Below are 14421 nucleotides of genomic sequence, written 5' to 3' on the forward strand. Positions count from 1 at the left end.
TGAGGGTGGTATGGCTGTAGACTACAGGACTATTTTCCACAAAGCGTATACTAATGTCTGTTTCCAACACCTAGTGGCTTTATATTATGGGGTTTGCAAATAGTGAGTCCTATACAAGCCTAGCTAAAAACAGTAGGAAAACTTAGGAGGTCTCTGATCAGAGATTAATATGAAAGTGTTGTTTGGAGGAAGCTTAATCTAGCTGATGTTTGTAGATAAGTCAGCTTTACTTTCTAATTGTTAACAGTGCATTTTGTGTTTATATGTATAGAAGAGTACTTTTTCTAGCATCAGAGCTTGTGTCCCATGGTCCTTTATAGCTGCAGGCTTATTTCTCTGACTAAGCCTCTATAACAGTCGTTAAATTTGAGGTAAGAAGTTCCTATTGATACATCCATTTGAATAGCTAGCTTTGGTTTCACTCACCACTGACTTCAGCATAATATGATCCTTCATTTGATAACAGTTGACTCTTTGGGTGGAATTTGTTTGACTCATACATTTTTGGAATTAAAGAGAATCTAGCCTGGTAGTTTTTAAACTATCTTAATTGTGGTCTTCAGAGGAATCTCAGGGCCAGTTCTCCAACAATTGGAACACCCTAAGGGCTAAACCCAAGCCCAGATCCCAGGCCCAGATCCCAGTCCCAGATCCCAGGCCCAGCCCTTTAGATTTTCCATTCCAGCAATCCTGCTTTGATCCCTTGTAAAGGTTAGGTTCTATGTAAGACAGCATTTGAAGAGAGGGTTCTGCAGCTAGCAGAGCTTGAAACCACTGGTCTGGCTAGCATTTGCCCTACTCCTTTGACAGATTAGGAGCTTGAGGATTAGCAATTATGACTGAAGGTCATACACCAAGATGGTAGAATTGATGAACACAGCACGAAGATCCCTAACCTAACCCCCTGCCAGCATGCCTCTACCTTATCACAGCTTCTCCTGTTTTTGTTATAACTTTACCCATTCCTAGTTCCAGGAAACAGGAGGAGGCCGGGTAGAGAGGATCACTTGAGTCCAGAAGCTCAAGGCTGCAGTGAACTATGATTGCACCACTGCCTTCCAGCCTGGGTGACAGAGTGAGAACCTATCTTAAAAAAAAAAAAAAAAAAAAGAGCATTCATATTTAGTTTTCTGTGACTATTCTTCCTTCAATAAGAAAAAAGTTGACCTTCAAGTCAGCCTGGTTAACTTCCTCTTCTTTCGCTTCTCTGTAGCATTTTAGTGTTGAAATTTTTCCAGAAGAAAATACATTGCTTAAACCTTGGGAGTTTCTGTTTTCCCTTTTTGGCTCAGCATTCCCTTTGCTCTATTTGAGGGCATACAAGCAAGAGTCATGGCTCAGGAACTCTGTTTTCTGGCCTTAGAAAAATTTGAGACACTGTTATTACTCCCCAGATAATTTTAGCGTCCTCCATCAGCTGCCTGCCCCACAGCTGAGCATTAGTGAGCAGTTGCAAGATTAAATTCCTTATGTAAAGAAAAGGAGGCTGGACCGCAAAAAAAAAAAAAAAAAAAAATCTGGGAAGGAAAGAGGAACAAAATTTTAATTACAGAAATTTTATTGTAAATGTTTTATTTTCTCAAATTTGGATCTTCAAAATGGTGCCCCCATTTTGTGTCCTTCACATTTTGTGTCAGAAGAATGCTAGTTGCTGTAAGGGCCTCTGAGAAAAGTCTGAGGCCTGAACACTGAATTCAGAAGTATTGAGCCTCAGTCTTGTGGCAATCTAAGAGTACAAAATATAAAAGTACCAGGGATCTAACTTGGAAGAAAGAGGTGGTGTAGAGCCTTTCTCCCTGTTATCTACTATTTAGCAGGAACTTCATTACAAATAAAAGGTGGAGATATTTGAGTAGGGGTTTGAGAACAGGATTAAAGACAGCCTTTGGTGTATACACCTGGTCTTACAGATGCCTCCATGCTAAAAGGACAAGGCTAAAGATGAGAACTATTTTGATTTTTTTTAAATCTATGTTTCTATTAGACACTAAAGGGAAGGGAACCTCTGAGCTTATTTACTCAACTAACCACAATGTAAATACCTTGCCTTGGAGAACAGTTGGCTAAATATAAACCTGTCTGCCAATTGGTTCTAGTTTTCATATATTGTATTATTGCTGTAATATACTGTAGATGATTATCCAAGGGGTGTGGAAACGCAAGTTCAAGGCCAGTTCTAAGTTCCTTTTTATAATAGCTACAATCCACTGTATCCCTGAATTCTCACTTTTAGGGAATCTCTTAGACAGATATATTAGTACAAGTGGGAAAAATATACGTACAAGGACATTCCCCAAAGCGTTATTTGCAATGGTGAAAAACTGGAAACAATCCAAATGCCCATTAAAGGAATATGGGTGAATTAATTATAATGAAAGAGGATTGCCAAGATTACCAAACACTTCCGTGTTGCTAAATCAAAGGGATGTTTTTTGGCCTTTATCTTACATGAACTCTCACCACTTTTTCCCTCCCACATTTTTGCTTCTCTTGGCTTCTCTGGCAGTCTCATCATTTTCTTCCTCCCCCTCTGTCTCTTCCTTGTCAGTCTGTCTTATCATTTGTTCTGACTGCTGAAATGTTCGAGTCTCCAGGACTGAGTTCCAGGCATCTTCTCACACTACACACTGCTTGCAGATGTCATCTACTCCTGTGGCTTTAATACCATCCATGGGCACACAAGTCCTAAATGCATACAACTAGCTCAGAGCTTTCTTCTGAGCTCCGGACACATGCATCTCATCACTGCTACCACCAAATGGATGTTTTAGTTAACATGGCTAGCATTGAACTCTTGATCTTCCCCGTTTCCAAATTTGCTCTTCTTTCACAATTCCTCGTCCCAGGAAGCATTACTTCCATTGACTCAGCTGCCAGAAACCTAGGAATCATTCTCTCTTCCCCATCTGATTACTACCCTACTGATTCTTCCTCGAAATATATCTCAAATCTATTCACTTTTCTTTATCTCTAGTGCCATTATCTCTGCAGCCCAGCCAGCATTATCTCTCATTAATGCCACCTCCATTCTCAGCCCCTCCAGTCCATTCTCCACACTCCAGAGCACTCTTTAAAAACACGAATTGAATCAGTGACCATCCTACCATTAAATTCAAAGTCCTTAGCATTACCTGTATGGCCCATCCCTGCCTCCTGCCTCATTGCCTGCCCTTTCCCCTCTCAGTGAGCTTCTGCAACACTAGAGTTCTTTGTGCACCCTATATACATGAGACACTTTCTTGCCTTGAGGCCTTTATGCATGGTGTTTTTCTGTTCCTGGAATGCTTTCCTCCCTTCCTTTTGTCTGGCTAACTTCATCTGGTCAAACTTCACATCTCAGCCTACAGGTCATTTTCTCAGTGAGGCGCTCCTTTTAAAAATTATTTTATTGTATTGTATTGTATTGTATTGTATTGTATTGTATTGTATTTTTATTTTATTTTATTTTGAGATAGAGTCTCACTCTGTTGCCCAGGCTGGAGTGCAGTGGCGCCATCACGGCACACTGCATCCTCAAATTCCTGGGCTCAGGTGATCCTCCCACCTCAGCTTCCTGAGTAACTGGGACTACAGGCGCATGCCACCAAGCCCTGCTAGTTTTTTTTTTTTTTTAGAGATGGGGTCTCGCCATGTTGCCTAGGCTTTTCTCAAACTCCCGGGCTCAAGTGATTGGCCTGCCTTGGCCTCCCAAAGTGCTGGGATCACAGGCTTGAGCCATCGTACTCATCCATTTGTTTTTAGCTGACAAAGAATAATTTTACATATGTATGGGGTCCAATGTGATGGTTTTTTGTTTGTTTTTTGAGACAGAGTCTCGCTTTATCACCCAGGCTGGAGTGTGGTGGTGCTATCTTGGCTCACTGCAACTTCCTCTTCCCAGGTTCAAGCGATCCTCCCGCCTCAGTCTCTGAGTAGCTGAAACTACAGGTGTGCACCAACGTGCCTGGTGGCTAATTTTTGTCTATTTAATAGAGACGAGGTTTCTCCATGTTGCCCAGGCCAGTCTTAACTCCTGGCCTCAAGTGATCTACTCGACTCAGCCTCCCAAAGTGCTGGGATTACAGGCATGAACTACCACATCCAGCCAATGTGATGTTTTAATACATGAATACGTTGTGGAATTATCAAATCAGGCTAATTAATATAAGTGAGGCTTTCCTTGATTTCCTCTTCCTTTCTCAATTGTATTCCTTTGTTATTTAATAATACCCTGTTCTTTTTTTTCAAAGGACTTACCACTCTGTGTGTGTGTGTGTATGTGTATGTATATTTGTGTGCTTCTGTTTTTAGTGTCTAAATTGTAAGTGTCGGAGAGCAGATATTATGTCTGTTTTGGTTATTTCTTTCGTTACTTTTTCTCTAGTGCTTGGAACATAGTAGACAGCAATAAGTATTTCTCGAATGAAAATGTCAGCTTCTCTGAATTTCTCTCTGAAATGGAGAAAGGGAGAAGCAGAATAGTATGTATCACATTATCTCATTTTTGTTACTTAAAACTCAAATATGAGTTGCAAATATTTTCTCCCACTCCATGGGAACTTTTCACTTTGTTGATAATGTTCTTTTTTTTTTCTTTGTGATTTTTTTTTTCTTCGTGAGACAGAGCCTCGCTCTGTCGCCCAGGCTGGAGTGCAGTGGTGCAATCTCAGCTCACTGCAACCTCCACCTACCAGGTTCAAGCGATTCTTCTGCCTCAGCCTCCTCAATAGCTGGGATTACAGGTGCCCACCACCACACCCAGCTAATTTTTGTATTTTTAGTAGAGACGGGGTTTTACCATGTTGGCCAGTCTGGTCTTGAACTGCTGACCTCAAGTGATCCACTTGCCTCGGCCTGCCAAAGTGCTGGGATTACAGTCATGAGCCACTGCACCCGGCTTGTTGATAGTGTTCTTTGATGTGCAAAAGTTTTTTTGTCTTTTTTTGTTTGTTTTGTTTTGTTTTTTTTGAGACAGAGTCTTGCTCTGTCGCCAGGGCTGGAGTGCAGTGGCGCAATCTCGGCTCACTGCAATCTCCACCTCCTGGGTTCAAATGATTCACCAGCCTCAGCCTCCCAAGTAGCGGGGATTATAGGTGCCCACCACCACACCTGGCTAATTTTTGTATTTTTAGTAGAGACAAGGTTTCGTCATGTTGGCCAGGCTGGTCTTGAACTCCTGACCTCACATGATCCGCCCACCTTGGCCTCCCAAAGTGCTGAGATTACAGGTGTGAGCCACCACGCCAAGCCTCAGAAAAGTTTTTAATTTTACTGAAGTCTAGTTTGTTTTTTCTTTTGTGCCTGTGCTTTTGGTGTTGTATTCCAATAAGGCATTACCAAATCTTGTAATGATGAGATGATCAAAAGATAATAAAAAATTAAAATAAGATGAAAAAATAAGAAAAACAAGAAAAAGAAAAACGACAAAAAATAAATTTCAAAAAATCATTGCCAAATCCAGTGTCATGAGACTTTTCCCCTATGTTTCAACCAAGAGTTTTATAGTTTCGGCTCTTATAGTTAGGTCTTTGATCCATTTGACTTAATTTTTGTATATGGTAGTCCAATTTCATTTTTTTGCATGTGGCTATCCAGTTTTCCCAGCACCATTTGTTGAAAAGATTTTCCTTTCCCCACTGGATGATCTTGGCACCCTTGTCAAAAAATTATTTGACCATACATGTAAGGGTTTATTTCTGGGCTGTGTGTTCTGTTCCATTGGTCTGTATATCTGTGTTTATGCCAGTACCATACTGTTTTGTTTTAACTGTGGTAAAATACACAGTATATAGCATAAAATTTACCATTTTAACCACTTTTTTTTTTTTTTTTTTTTGAGACCGAGTCTCACTCTGTTGCCCAGGCTGGGGTGCAGTGGTGTGATCTCAGCTTACTGCAACCTCCACCTCCCAGATTCAAAGGATTCTCGTGCCTCAGCCTCTCGAGTTGCTGGGACTGCAGGCATGAGCCACCATGCCCAGCTAATCTTTATATTTTTAGTAGAGATGGGGTTTCACCATGTTGGCCAGGCTGGTCTTAAACTCCTGACCTCAGGAGATCTGCCCGCCTTGGCCTCCCAAAGTGCTGGGATTACAGGCGTGAGCCACTGCACCTGGCCAACCACTTTTAAGAACACAGTTCGGTGGCATTAAGTACATTCATATTATTGTACAATCACTACCACCTTCCCTTTGTCCTTTTTGTTGCTGCACAGTATTTCATTATACATATACATTATAATTTACCACTCCTCTGCTAATGGACATTCAGGTTGTTCTCAGTCTTTTGCTGTTATATTTAATGCTATGATAAATAATCCAATATGAAAATATTTTTTTAGTGTATCTATAGGATAAATTCTGGGAGCAGAAAGAATTGGTAAATTATAACATTTGTGCTTTTATAATTTTGGCAGATATTAAAGAAGGCATAGACAAAATGCCTTCTATAAAGGTTTTACCAATTTACCTTCCCACCAGCAATGTAAGACAGAACCTGTTTCCCCATACCCTCACCAATGTCCCATATTAGCCTTTTTTGTTTGTTTATTTGTTTTAAACAGAAGTTCGGTGGTACAATGACAGCTCACTGCAGCCTCGAACTCCTGACCTCAAGCAATCCTATCGCCTCCACTTCCCAAAGCGCTGGGATTACTGGGATTACAAGCATGAGCTACCCAACCCAACTGCATATTAGCTTATTAGCCGTGTGCGTGTGCGTGTGTGCGTGTGCGTGTGCGTGTGTGTGTGTGTGTGTGTGGTTTTAAGGAGCAGAGAGTGTTTAATAGGCAAGAAAGACGGAAGGAGCAGCTTCCCCATACAGAGACAGAGGGAGAAGGACTCCAAGCCAAGAAAGGGAACCCCCTGCATATTAGCTTTTTAAGAAAATCTTTTCCGGCCGGGTGCGGTGGCTCACGCCTGTAATCCCAGCACTTTGGGAGGCTGAGGCAGGCGGACACCTGAGGTCAGGAGTTGGAGACCAGTCTGGCCAACATGGTGAAACCTCATCTCTACTAAAAATACAAAAAGCTTATCCGGGTGTGGTGGTGCATGCCTGTAATCCCAGCTACTTGGGAGGCTGAGGCAGGAGAATCACTTGAACCTGGGAGGCAGACGTTGCAGTGAGCCGAGATCACGCCACTGCACTCCAGCCTGGGCGACAGAGTGAGACTCCATGTCAAAAAAAAAAAAAAAAGAAAAGAAAAGAAAATATTTTCCTACTTAATAGGTAAAATGTTGTTAGCATTGTTTGAATTTGCATTTTGAGGTTGAACATCTTTTCTGTTTAAGAGTCATGAGATGTTCTTTTTGTGAACTGTATGTTTTTGTTTTTTTTGAGATGGAGTCTGGCTCTGTCACCCAGGCCAGAGTGCAGTGGTGCAATCTCGGCTCACTGCAACCTCCACCTCCCGGGTTCAGGCGATTCTCGTGCCTCAATCTCTCTAGTAGCTGGAATTTCAGGTGCCTGCCACCATGCCTGGCTAATTTTTGTATGTTTAGTAGAGACAGGGTTTTGCCAGGTTGGCGGGGCTGGTTTCCAACTCCTGACCTCAGGTGATCCACCCACCTCCATCTCCCGAAGTGCTGGGATTACAGGCGTGAGACACCGCACCCAGCCGTGAACAGTATGTTTATATCTGCCTTTTTATTTATTCAGTTGTCATTTTCCTGTTGATTAGTAGTTATTTATATTCTAGGGAAATTAATTTTTTGTCTGTAATATAAGTTGCAAATATATTTTCAGCTTGTCAATTGAATCACAGCAGTTCTAATCCCACTTTCTTCCTAGTTATGGTCAATGAAGTGCCAGAAATTTTTGGTAGCCCTTTTACCCTACCCCATTAGAGAGTTCTGCTCAATTGCAGAGCAGTACTACATGGCGACTGAGATGCTTGTTAATATCTGATTATTAAAATTAGACAGTGATAGGATTGGGGGCTGGGCACGGTGGCTTACACCTGTAATCCCAGCACTTTGGGAGCCCAAGGCTGGTGGATCACTTGAGGTCAGGAGTTCGAGACCAGCGTGGCAAACTTGGTGAAACCCGTCTCTACTAAAAAAACAAAAATTAGCCGGGCATAGCGGCGCACACCTGTAATCCCAGCTACTCAGGAGAATCACTTGAACCCGGGAGACAGAGGTTGCAGTGAGCCGAGATTATGCCACTATACTCCAGCCTAGGAGACTGAGCAGGACTCCTTCTCAAAAAAAAAAAAAAAAAAAAGTGATAGGATTGGAAGACCCTTTATGTAATACTCTTTCTTGGCTGGGCATGGTGGCTCATGCCTGTAATTTCAACACTTTGAGAGGCTGAGACAGGAGGATCACTTGAACTCAGGAGTTTGAGACCAGCTTGGGCAACATAGCATGACCCTATATCTACTAAAAAAATTTTTTTTAAATTAGTTGGGTGTGATGGTAGACGTCTTTAGACCCAGCTTCTTGCAAGGCTGAGGTAGGAGAATTGCTTGAGTCCTGGAGGTCAAGGCAAGCTACAGGGTCTTACTCTGTAGCTCAGGCTAGAGTACAGTGGCATGATCGTAGCTCGCTGCAGCCTCAACGTCCCTGGCTCAAGGAATCCTCCTATCTCAGCCTCCCTGGTAGCTGGGACTGCAGGCGTGCACCACACCTGGCTAATTTTTGTATTTTTCGTAGAGACAGGGTTTTACTGTGTTGCGCAGTCTGGTCTCGAACTCCTGGGTTCAAGCGATCAGCCCAGCTTGGCCTCCCAAAGTGCTGGGATTACAGGTGTGAGCCACTGCACCAGGCCTGAGGCTGCTTTTTTTCTTCTTCTTTTACCTCCTACTCCAAATGCCTCGTGAATTCTGAAATTCTACCTTTAGGCAGAGGACAGTGCCCTTTGAACAGTGCCCTTTTCCAGGGGTGGGGCTGAGTTCTGCTAAGGCAGGCCCAAGGAGAGGCACATAATGATGATTCTCCACGTGATGGTGCTGACTTCAATGCATGACTCAGAGGTCTGGAGGAAGCCAGGTTAAGGTTGTTCTAGGGCCAGGCGTGGTGGCTCATGCCTGTAATCTCAACACTTTGAGAGACCAAGGCAGGTGTATCTCTTGAGGCCAGGAGTTCGAGACAAGCCTGGCCAACATGGTGAAACCCTGTCTCTACTAAAAATGCAAAAATTAGCCAGGTGTGGTGGGGCATGCCTGTAATCCCAGCTACTTGGGAGGCCGAGGGATGAGAATCACTTGAACCCAGGAAGCGGAGGTTGCAGCTAGCTGAGATCGTGCCACTGCACTCCAGCCTGGGCAACAGAGCAAGACTCTGTCTCAAAAAAAAAAAAAAAGGTTGTTCTGGGTGGTCTGGAGATTTGTGCAGCTTGTACCTGCACAAATCTCTGGACCACTTAGTCTTTAAATGGAGAAAACCTGTTCCTCCTTGAAAAGGACTTTACTTTTTTTCTCAGAGGTCTTCCAATCCAAGTAATAAAAATGACAAAATGATAAAAGTAATAACAAATAATTATTTATGAAATCTAAGATGTCATCAACTATAGCTGTGCCACTATTTTTGCATCTCTAAGAAAAAATGCTGATTAAACTAATCACTGCTTATTGCAAACTTTTCTCACATATCACTCTTGTGCATATGTAAAATAATTTTTCCTTAAATGCCAAACATAGTATAATCTTTTAAAAGACATTTTTAAGTGGCATTTAAAACATATAATAATAGCTGTGTGCTGTGGCTCAAGCCTGTAATCCCAGCACTTTGGAAGGCTGAGGCAGGTGGATCACATGAGGTCAAGAGTTCGACACCAGCCTGGCCAACATGGTGAAACCCTGTCTTTAGTAAAAAATACAAAAATTAGCCGGGCATGGTGGCACATGCCTGTAATCTTAGTTACTTGAGAGGCTGGGGTAGGAGAATGCTTGAACCCGGGAGGCGGAGATTGCAGTGAGCCGAGATTGTGCCATTGCACTCCAGCCTGGGCAACAAGAGCGAAACTCTGTCTCAAACAAAACAATACCATGTAGTACCATCAAATACTTTTAACTGAGTTAAAATGACAATATCAATAACTTATACTAAATTCAACATGTACAGGCAATGTGACTATCTCTCAACCATTTGGCTGAGAACAATTGTAAGATATCAGGCATAAATATGGGAGGGGAAATGTATATGTTGGAATTAATGCATTGCTGTATGGACTTAACTAATTTCAAAATGTTTTTACACGTGATTACATTTAATCTTCCTGGCAATCCTGAAAGTAGATTGTAACTTCTTTCTAGATAAGGAAACTGAGGCTTAGAGAGATTAAGTCACTTGCCAGAGATCACAGTTAATAAGCAGCAAAACTGGGGCTTAAAGCCCAGACTTTCTGCTCTATCCAATTGTTTCAGCATTTGACCTTATCCACGGGGATCTTGTTGTTATATCAGAGCAGATGACTGGAATAGCTGCAGGAAGTGAGGTCTGCTCTGATTTACAGCTTCTTCTGATAGAGTTGATTAAAAGCAACTGCTGGCAGAAATAGGTATGCAGACTGTTTTTTTGGGTTTGTTTGTTTTGAATCTCGCTCCGTCACCTAGGCTAGAGTGCAGTGGTGTGATCTCAGCTCACTGCAACCTCCGCCTCCTGGGTTGAGGCGATTCTCGTGCCTCAGCCCCCCGAGTAGCTGGGATTATAGGTGTGCGCCACTATGCCTGGCTGATTTTTGTATTTTTAGTAGAGGTGGGGTTTCACCATGCTGGCCAGGCTGGTCTTGAACTCCTGACCTCAGGCGATCCACCCACCTCGGCCTCTGGAGTGCTGGGATTACAGGCATGAGCCACTTCACCCAGCCCAGAACTGGTTTTCTTAAAGATTAAAAGTGGCTGGGGGGCTGGGCCTGGTGGCTCATGCCTGTAATTCCTGCATTTGGGGAGGCTGAGGCCAGCAGATCACTTAAACTCAGGAGTTTGAGACTGGCCTGGTCAACATGGTGAAACCCTGTCTCTACGAAAAATACAAAAAATTAGCCAGGTGTGGTGGTGTGCATCTGTGGTCCCAGCTACTCAGGAGGATGAGGTGGTGGGATCACTTGAGCCCTGGAGGCGGAGGTTGCAGTGTGACAAGATCACGCTACTGAACTTCAGCCTGGGTAACAGAGGGAAATCCCATCTCAAAAAAAAAAAAAAAGAAAAAAGAAAGTAGCCAGGCTGGTGGCTCATGCCTGTAATCTCAATACTTTAGGAGGCCGAAGCATGAGGATCACTTTAGCTCAGGAGTTTGAGACCAGCCTAGGCAACATGGCAAGACCCCATCTCTACAAAAATAAAAAAATTAAGCCAGGTGTGGTGGTGTGCACTTACATAGTCCCAGCCACTCAGGAGGCTGAGACAGGAGGTTCGCTTGAGCCTGGGAGGTCAAGGCTGCAGTGAACCATGATGAACCATGGTTGTACCACTGGATTCCGGCCTGAGCAACAGAGTGAGACCCTATCTCAAAAAAAAAAAAAAACTGGGCACGCACTTTGGGAGGCCGAGGCAGGTGGATCACTTGAGGTCAGGAGTTCGAGACCAGCCTGGCCAACATGGTAAAACCCCATCTCTACTAAAACTACAAAAATTAGCTGGGCATGGTGGTGGGTGCCTGTAATCCCAGCTGTTCTGGAGGCTGAGACAGGAGAATCACTCGAACCCGGGAGGTAGAAGTTGCAGTGAGCCGAGATCGCACCACTGCACTGCAGCCTGGGCAATAGGAGTGAGACTTCATCTCAAAAAAAGATAAAAAATTGAAAGAGTAAAAATATAAGTTTAATTTGAGACATTCTTTCCTTCCCTTCTCTGAAGGTACCAGAAAGCAGCTGAAGAAACAAACATGGAGAAGAAGAGAAGTGTAAGTATTCAGAAATTCCAGGGCATGTGGCACTTCTTGAGCAGAATTGTGTGGCCAAGCCACCTGCAGCCTCTGTGGGGCTTGGGTTCTATGTCAGCTGAGTGGACATTTGTGCCAGCTGGTGTGATCTCTGAGCCATTTGCTCAGGACAACTTGGCTCAGTGCAGGGAATCTTATTTTTTCACTGCTTTTCTCCTTTTGAACCACTTTTTCTTTCCTGTGTTGAGTGAAGGACAAGAGGCCAAATGCTTGCCTGAGGTTAGTAAAATGGCTTCTACTCAAATGAGAACACAGGGTTTCCTAGGTGGTCTTCCTTTTTTCCAAATCAGACAATCAGAACTTCTACATCTGTGCATTTAAATGGTAGTAGCTGTGCAGCTGTTGTCATCTTCTGGGTTTTTTGTTTAAAGCAAACTTCTTGACCCAATCTAGTTAGCAAGTTTCCTAGCTGCAGGATCTACCAAAGACAAAAACCTCCAGAATAAACTCTCTGCTTCTACCCGTTCTCTAGTCTCTGTGCTTGCTAACTTCCGGTGAGGCTGAATAATACATGTCTTTTGAAATTTTACTTGATTTAATCTTGTGAGGAAAAAAACTCATATGTTCGGTCAATAATTCCTTAATTTGGATGGCATTACAAAAACATCCTCCTGGCAGTTTTCAGTAGCTAACCTATTTAAATTAGTGCATAATATGTTCCTGTAAATTTGTTCTAAGGCTAAGGTCCTTGGCTTCATTTTCCTGTAATTAAAAAATGGATCTCCTCTGGTGCATTATAAGAAAAAACTGGCCGGGTGCGGTGGCTCACGCCTGTAATCCCAGCACTTTGGGAGACCGAGGCGGTCAGATCACAAGGTCAAGAGATCGAGACCATCCTGGCTAACACGGTGAAACCCCGTCTGTACTAAAAATACAAAAAAATTAGCCGGGCATGGTGGCGGGCGCCTGTAGTCCCAGCTACTCGGGAGGCTGAGGCAGGAGAATGGCGTGAACCTGGGAGGTGGAGCTTGCAGTGAGCCGAGATCACGCAACTGCACTCCAGCCTGACTCTGCAGTCAGCCAGAGCGAGACTCTGTCTCAAAAAAAAAGAAAAAGAAAAAAAGAAAAAACTACCATTACTTTACTCAACTGCTGGTTTCTTTTCTTCCTTCCCTCTTGCCTCTGTTTTTCCCCCAACTTGCTCCTTTCTTTCTTCCTTCCCTTCACTGTCATCCATTTAACAAGTTTTCACTGAGCACCTACTACATGTCAAGCACAGACTACATCCCAGCCCTCGTGGAATTTACATTCTAGTGCAAAAGACAGACAAGAAATTGTGTCAGTATGGCTGGGCGCGGTGGCTCACGCCTATAATCCCAGCACTTTGGGAGGCCGAGGCAGGCAGATCACCTGAAGTTAGGAGTTGGGAGACCAACCTGGCCAAGATGGTGAAACCTTGTCTCCACTAAAAATACAAAAATTAGCTGAGTGTGTTGGCACATGCCTGTAGTCCCAGCTACTCTGGAGGCTGAGCCAGGAGAATCACTTGAACCCGGGAGGCAGAGATTGCAGTAAGCCGAGATAGCGCCACTGCACTCCAGCCTGGGCGACAGAGTGAGACCCGGTCTCAAAAAAAATAAAAAAATTTAAAAAAGAAATTGTGTCAGTAGTGATTAGTGCTGTGGAACAGCATGAGGCAGGTAAGGAGGATAGAGCCTAGGGTGGTCAATGAAGGCCTGTGGTGAGGAAACGTTTGAGCAGAGATTTGAAGACATGAGCCAGGGAGAAGAGTCAGGCAGAAGGAACCACTTGTGCGGATGTCCTCAGGCAAGAACAGTCTTGGTGTGTTTGAGGAATAGAAGAGAAAGGTCAAATGGTGTCATTGTAAAGACCTGGGCTTTAACTCTGAATGCAAGGAGGCCTTTGGAGAGGGTTTATATGCAAAGGAGTGATGTGGTCTGACTTAAATTTTTTTTTCTTTTTTTATTATTATACTTTAAGTTCTAGGGTACATGTGCACAACATGCAGGTTTGTTACATATGTATACATGTGCCATGTTGGTGTGCTGCACCCATTAACTCGTCATTTACATTAGGTATATCTCCTAATGCTATCCCTCCCCGCTCTCCCCACCCCACGACAGGCCCCGGTGTGTGTGATGTTCCCCTTCCTGTGTCCAAGTGTTCTCATTGTTCAATTCCCACCTGTGAGTAAGAACATACGGTGTTTGGTTTTTTGTCCTTGCGATAGTTTGCTGAGAATGATGGTTTCCAGCTTCATCCATGTCCCTACAGAGGACATGAACTCATCCTTTTTTATGGCTGAAGAGAAGGCTCTAATCCCAGCACTTTTGGAGGCCAAGGCAGGAGGATCGCAGGAGGCCGAGGTGGGAGGATTGCTTGAGGCCAGGAGTTCAAGACTAGCCTGGGCAACCTAGTGAGACCCTGTATCTCTATTTTTTAAATGTAAAAAAATAGAAGGAAGAGAATGTAGAGGAACAATAATGGCAGGAGCATGGAGACCAATCAAGAGACAATTATAATGATTTAGGCCAGGTATAATATGGTTTGGACTAGAGTAGTAGCAGTATAGGTGTTGAGAAGTGGTCAGGATGTATGT

At 43.5% G+C, this 14421-nt stretch overlaps 1 protein-coding gene across 3 annotated transcripts in view; it reads left to right on the plus strand.

The window, feature by feature from the left end:
* Positions 1 to 14421, plus strand: part of LIMA1 (LIM domain and actin binding 1) — a 107355-nt gene that overhangs the window by 39664 nt on the left and 53270 nt on the right. For all 3 annotated transcript variants that reach the window (XM_008951216.5, XM_034935896.3, XM_024931094.4), the window contains one exon: positions 11777 to 11822. In XM_008951216.5, the coding sequence (XP_008949464.2) occupies positions 11777 to 11822 (46 nt within the window). The remainder of the gene's footprint in view (positions 1 to 11776; positions 11823 to 14421) is intronic.

This window comes from Pan paniscus, chromosome 10 (genome assembly GCF_029289425.2).
Source record: "Pan paniscus chromosome 10, NHGRI_mPanPan1-v2.0_pri, whole genome shotgun sequence".
Classification (NCBI taxonomy): Eukaryota; Metazoa; Chordata; class Mammalia; order Primates; family Hominidae; genus Pan; species Pan paniscus.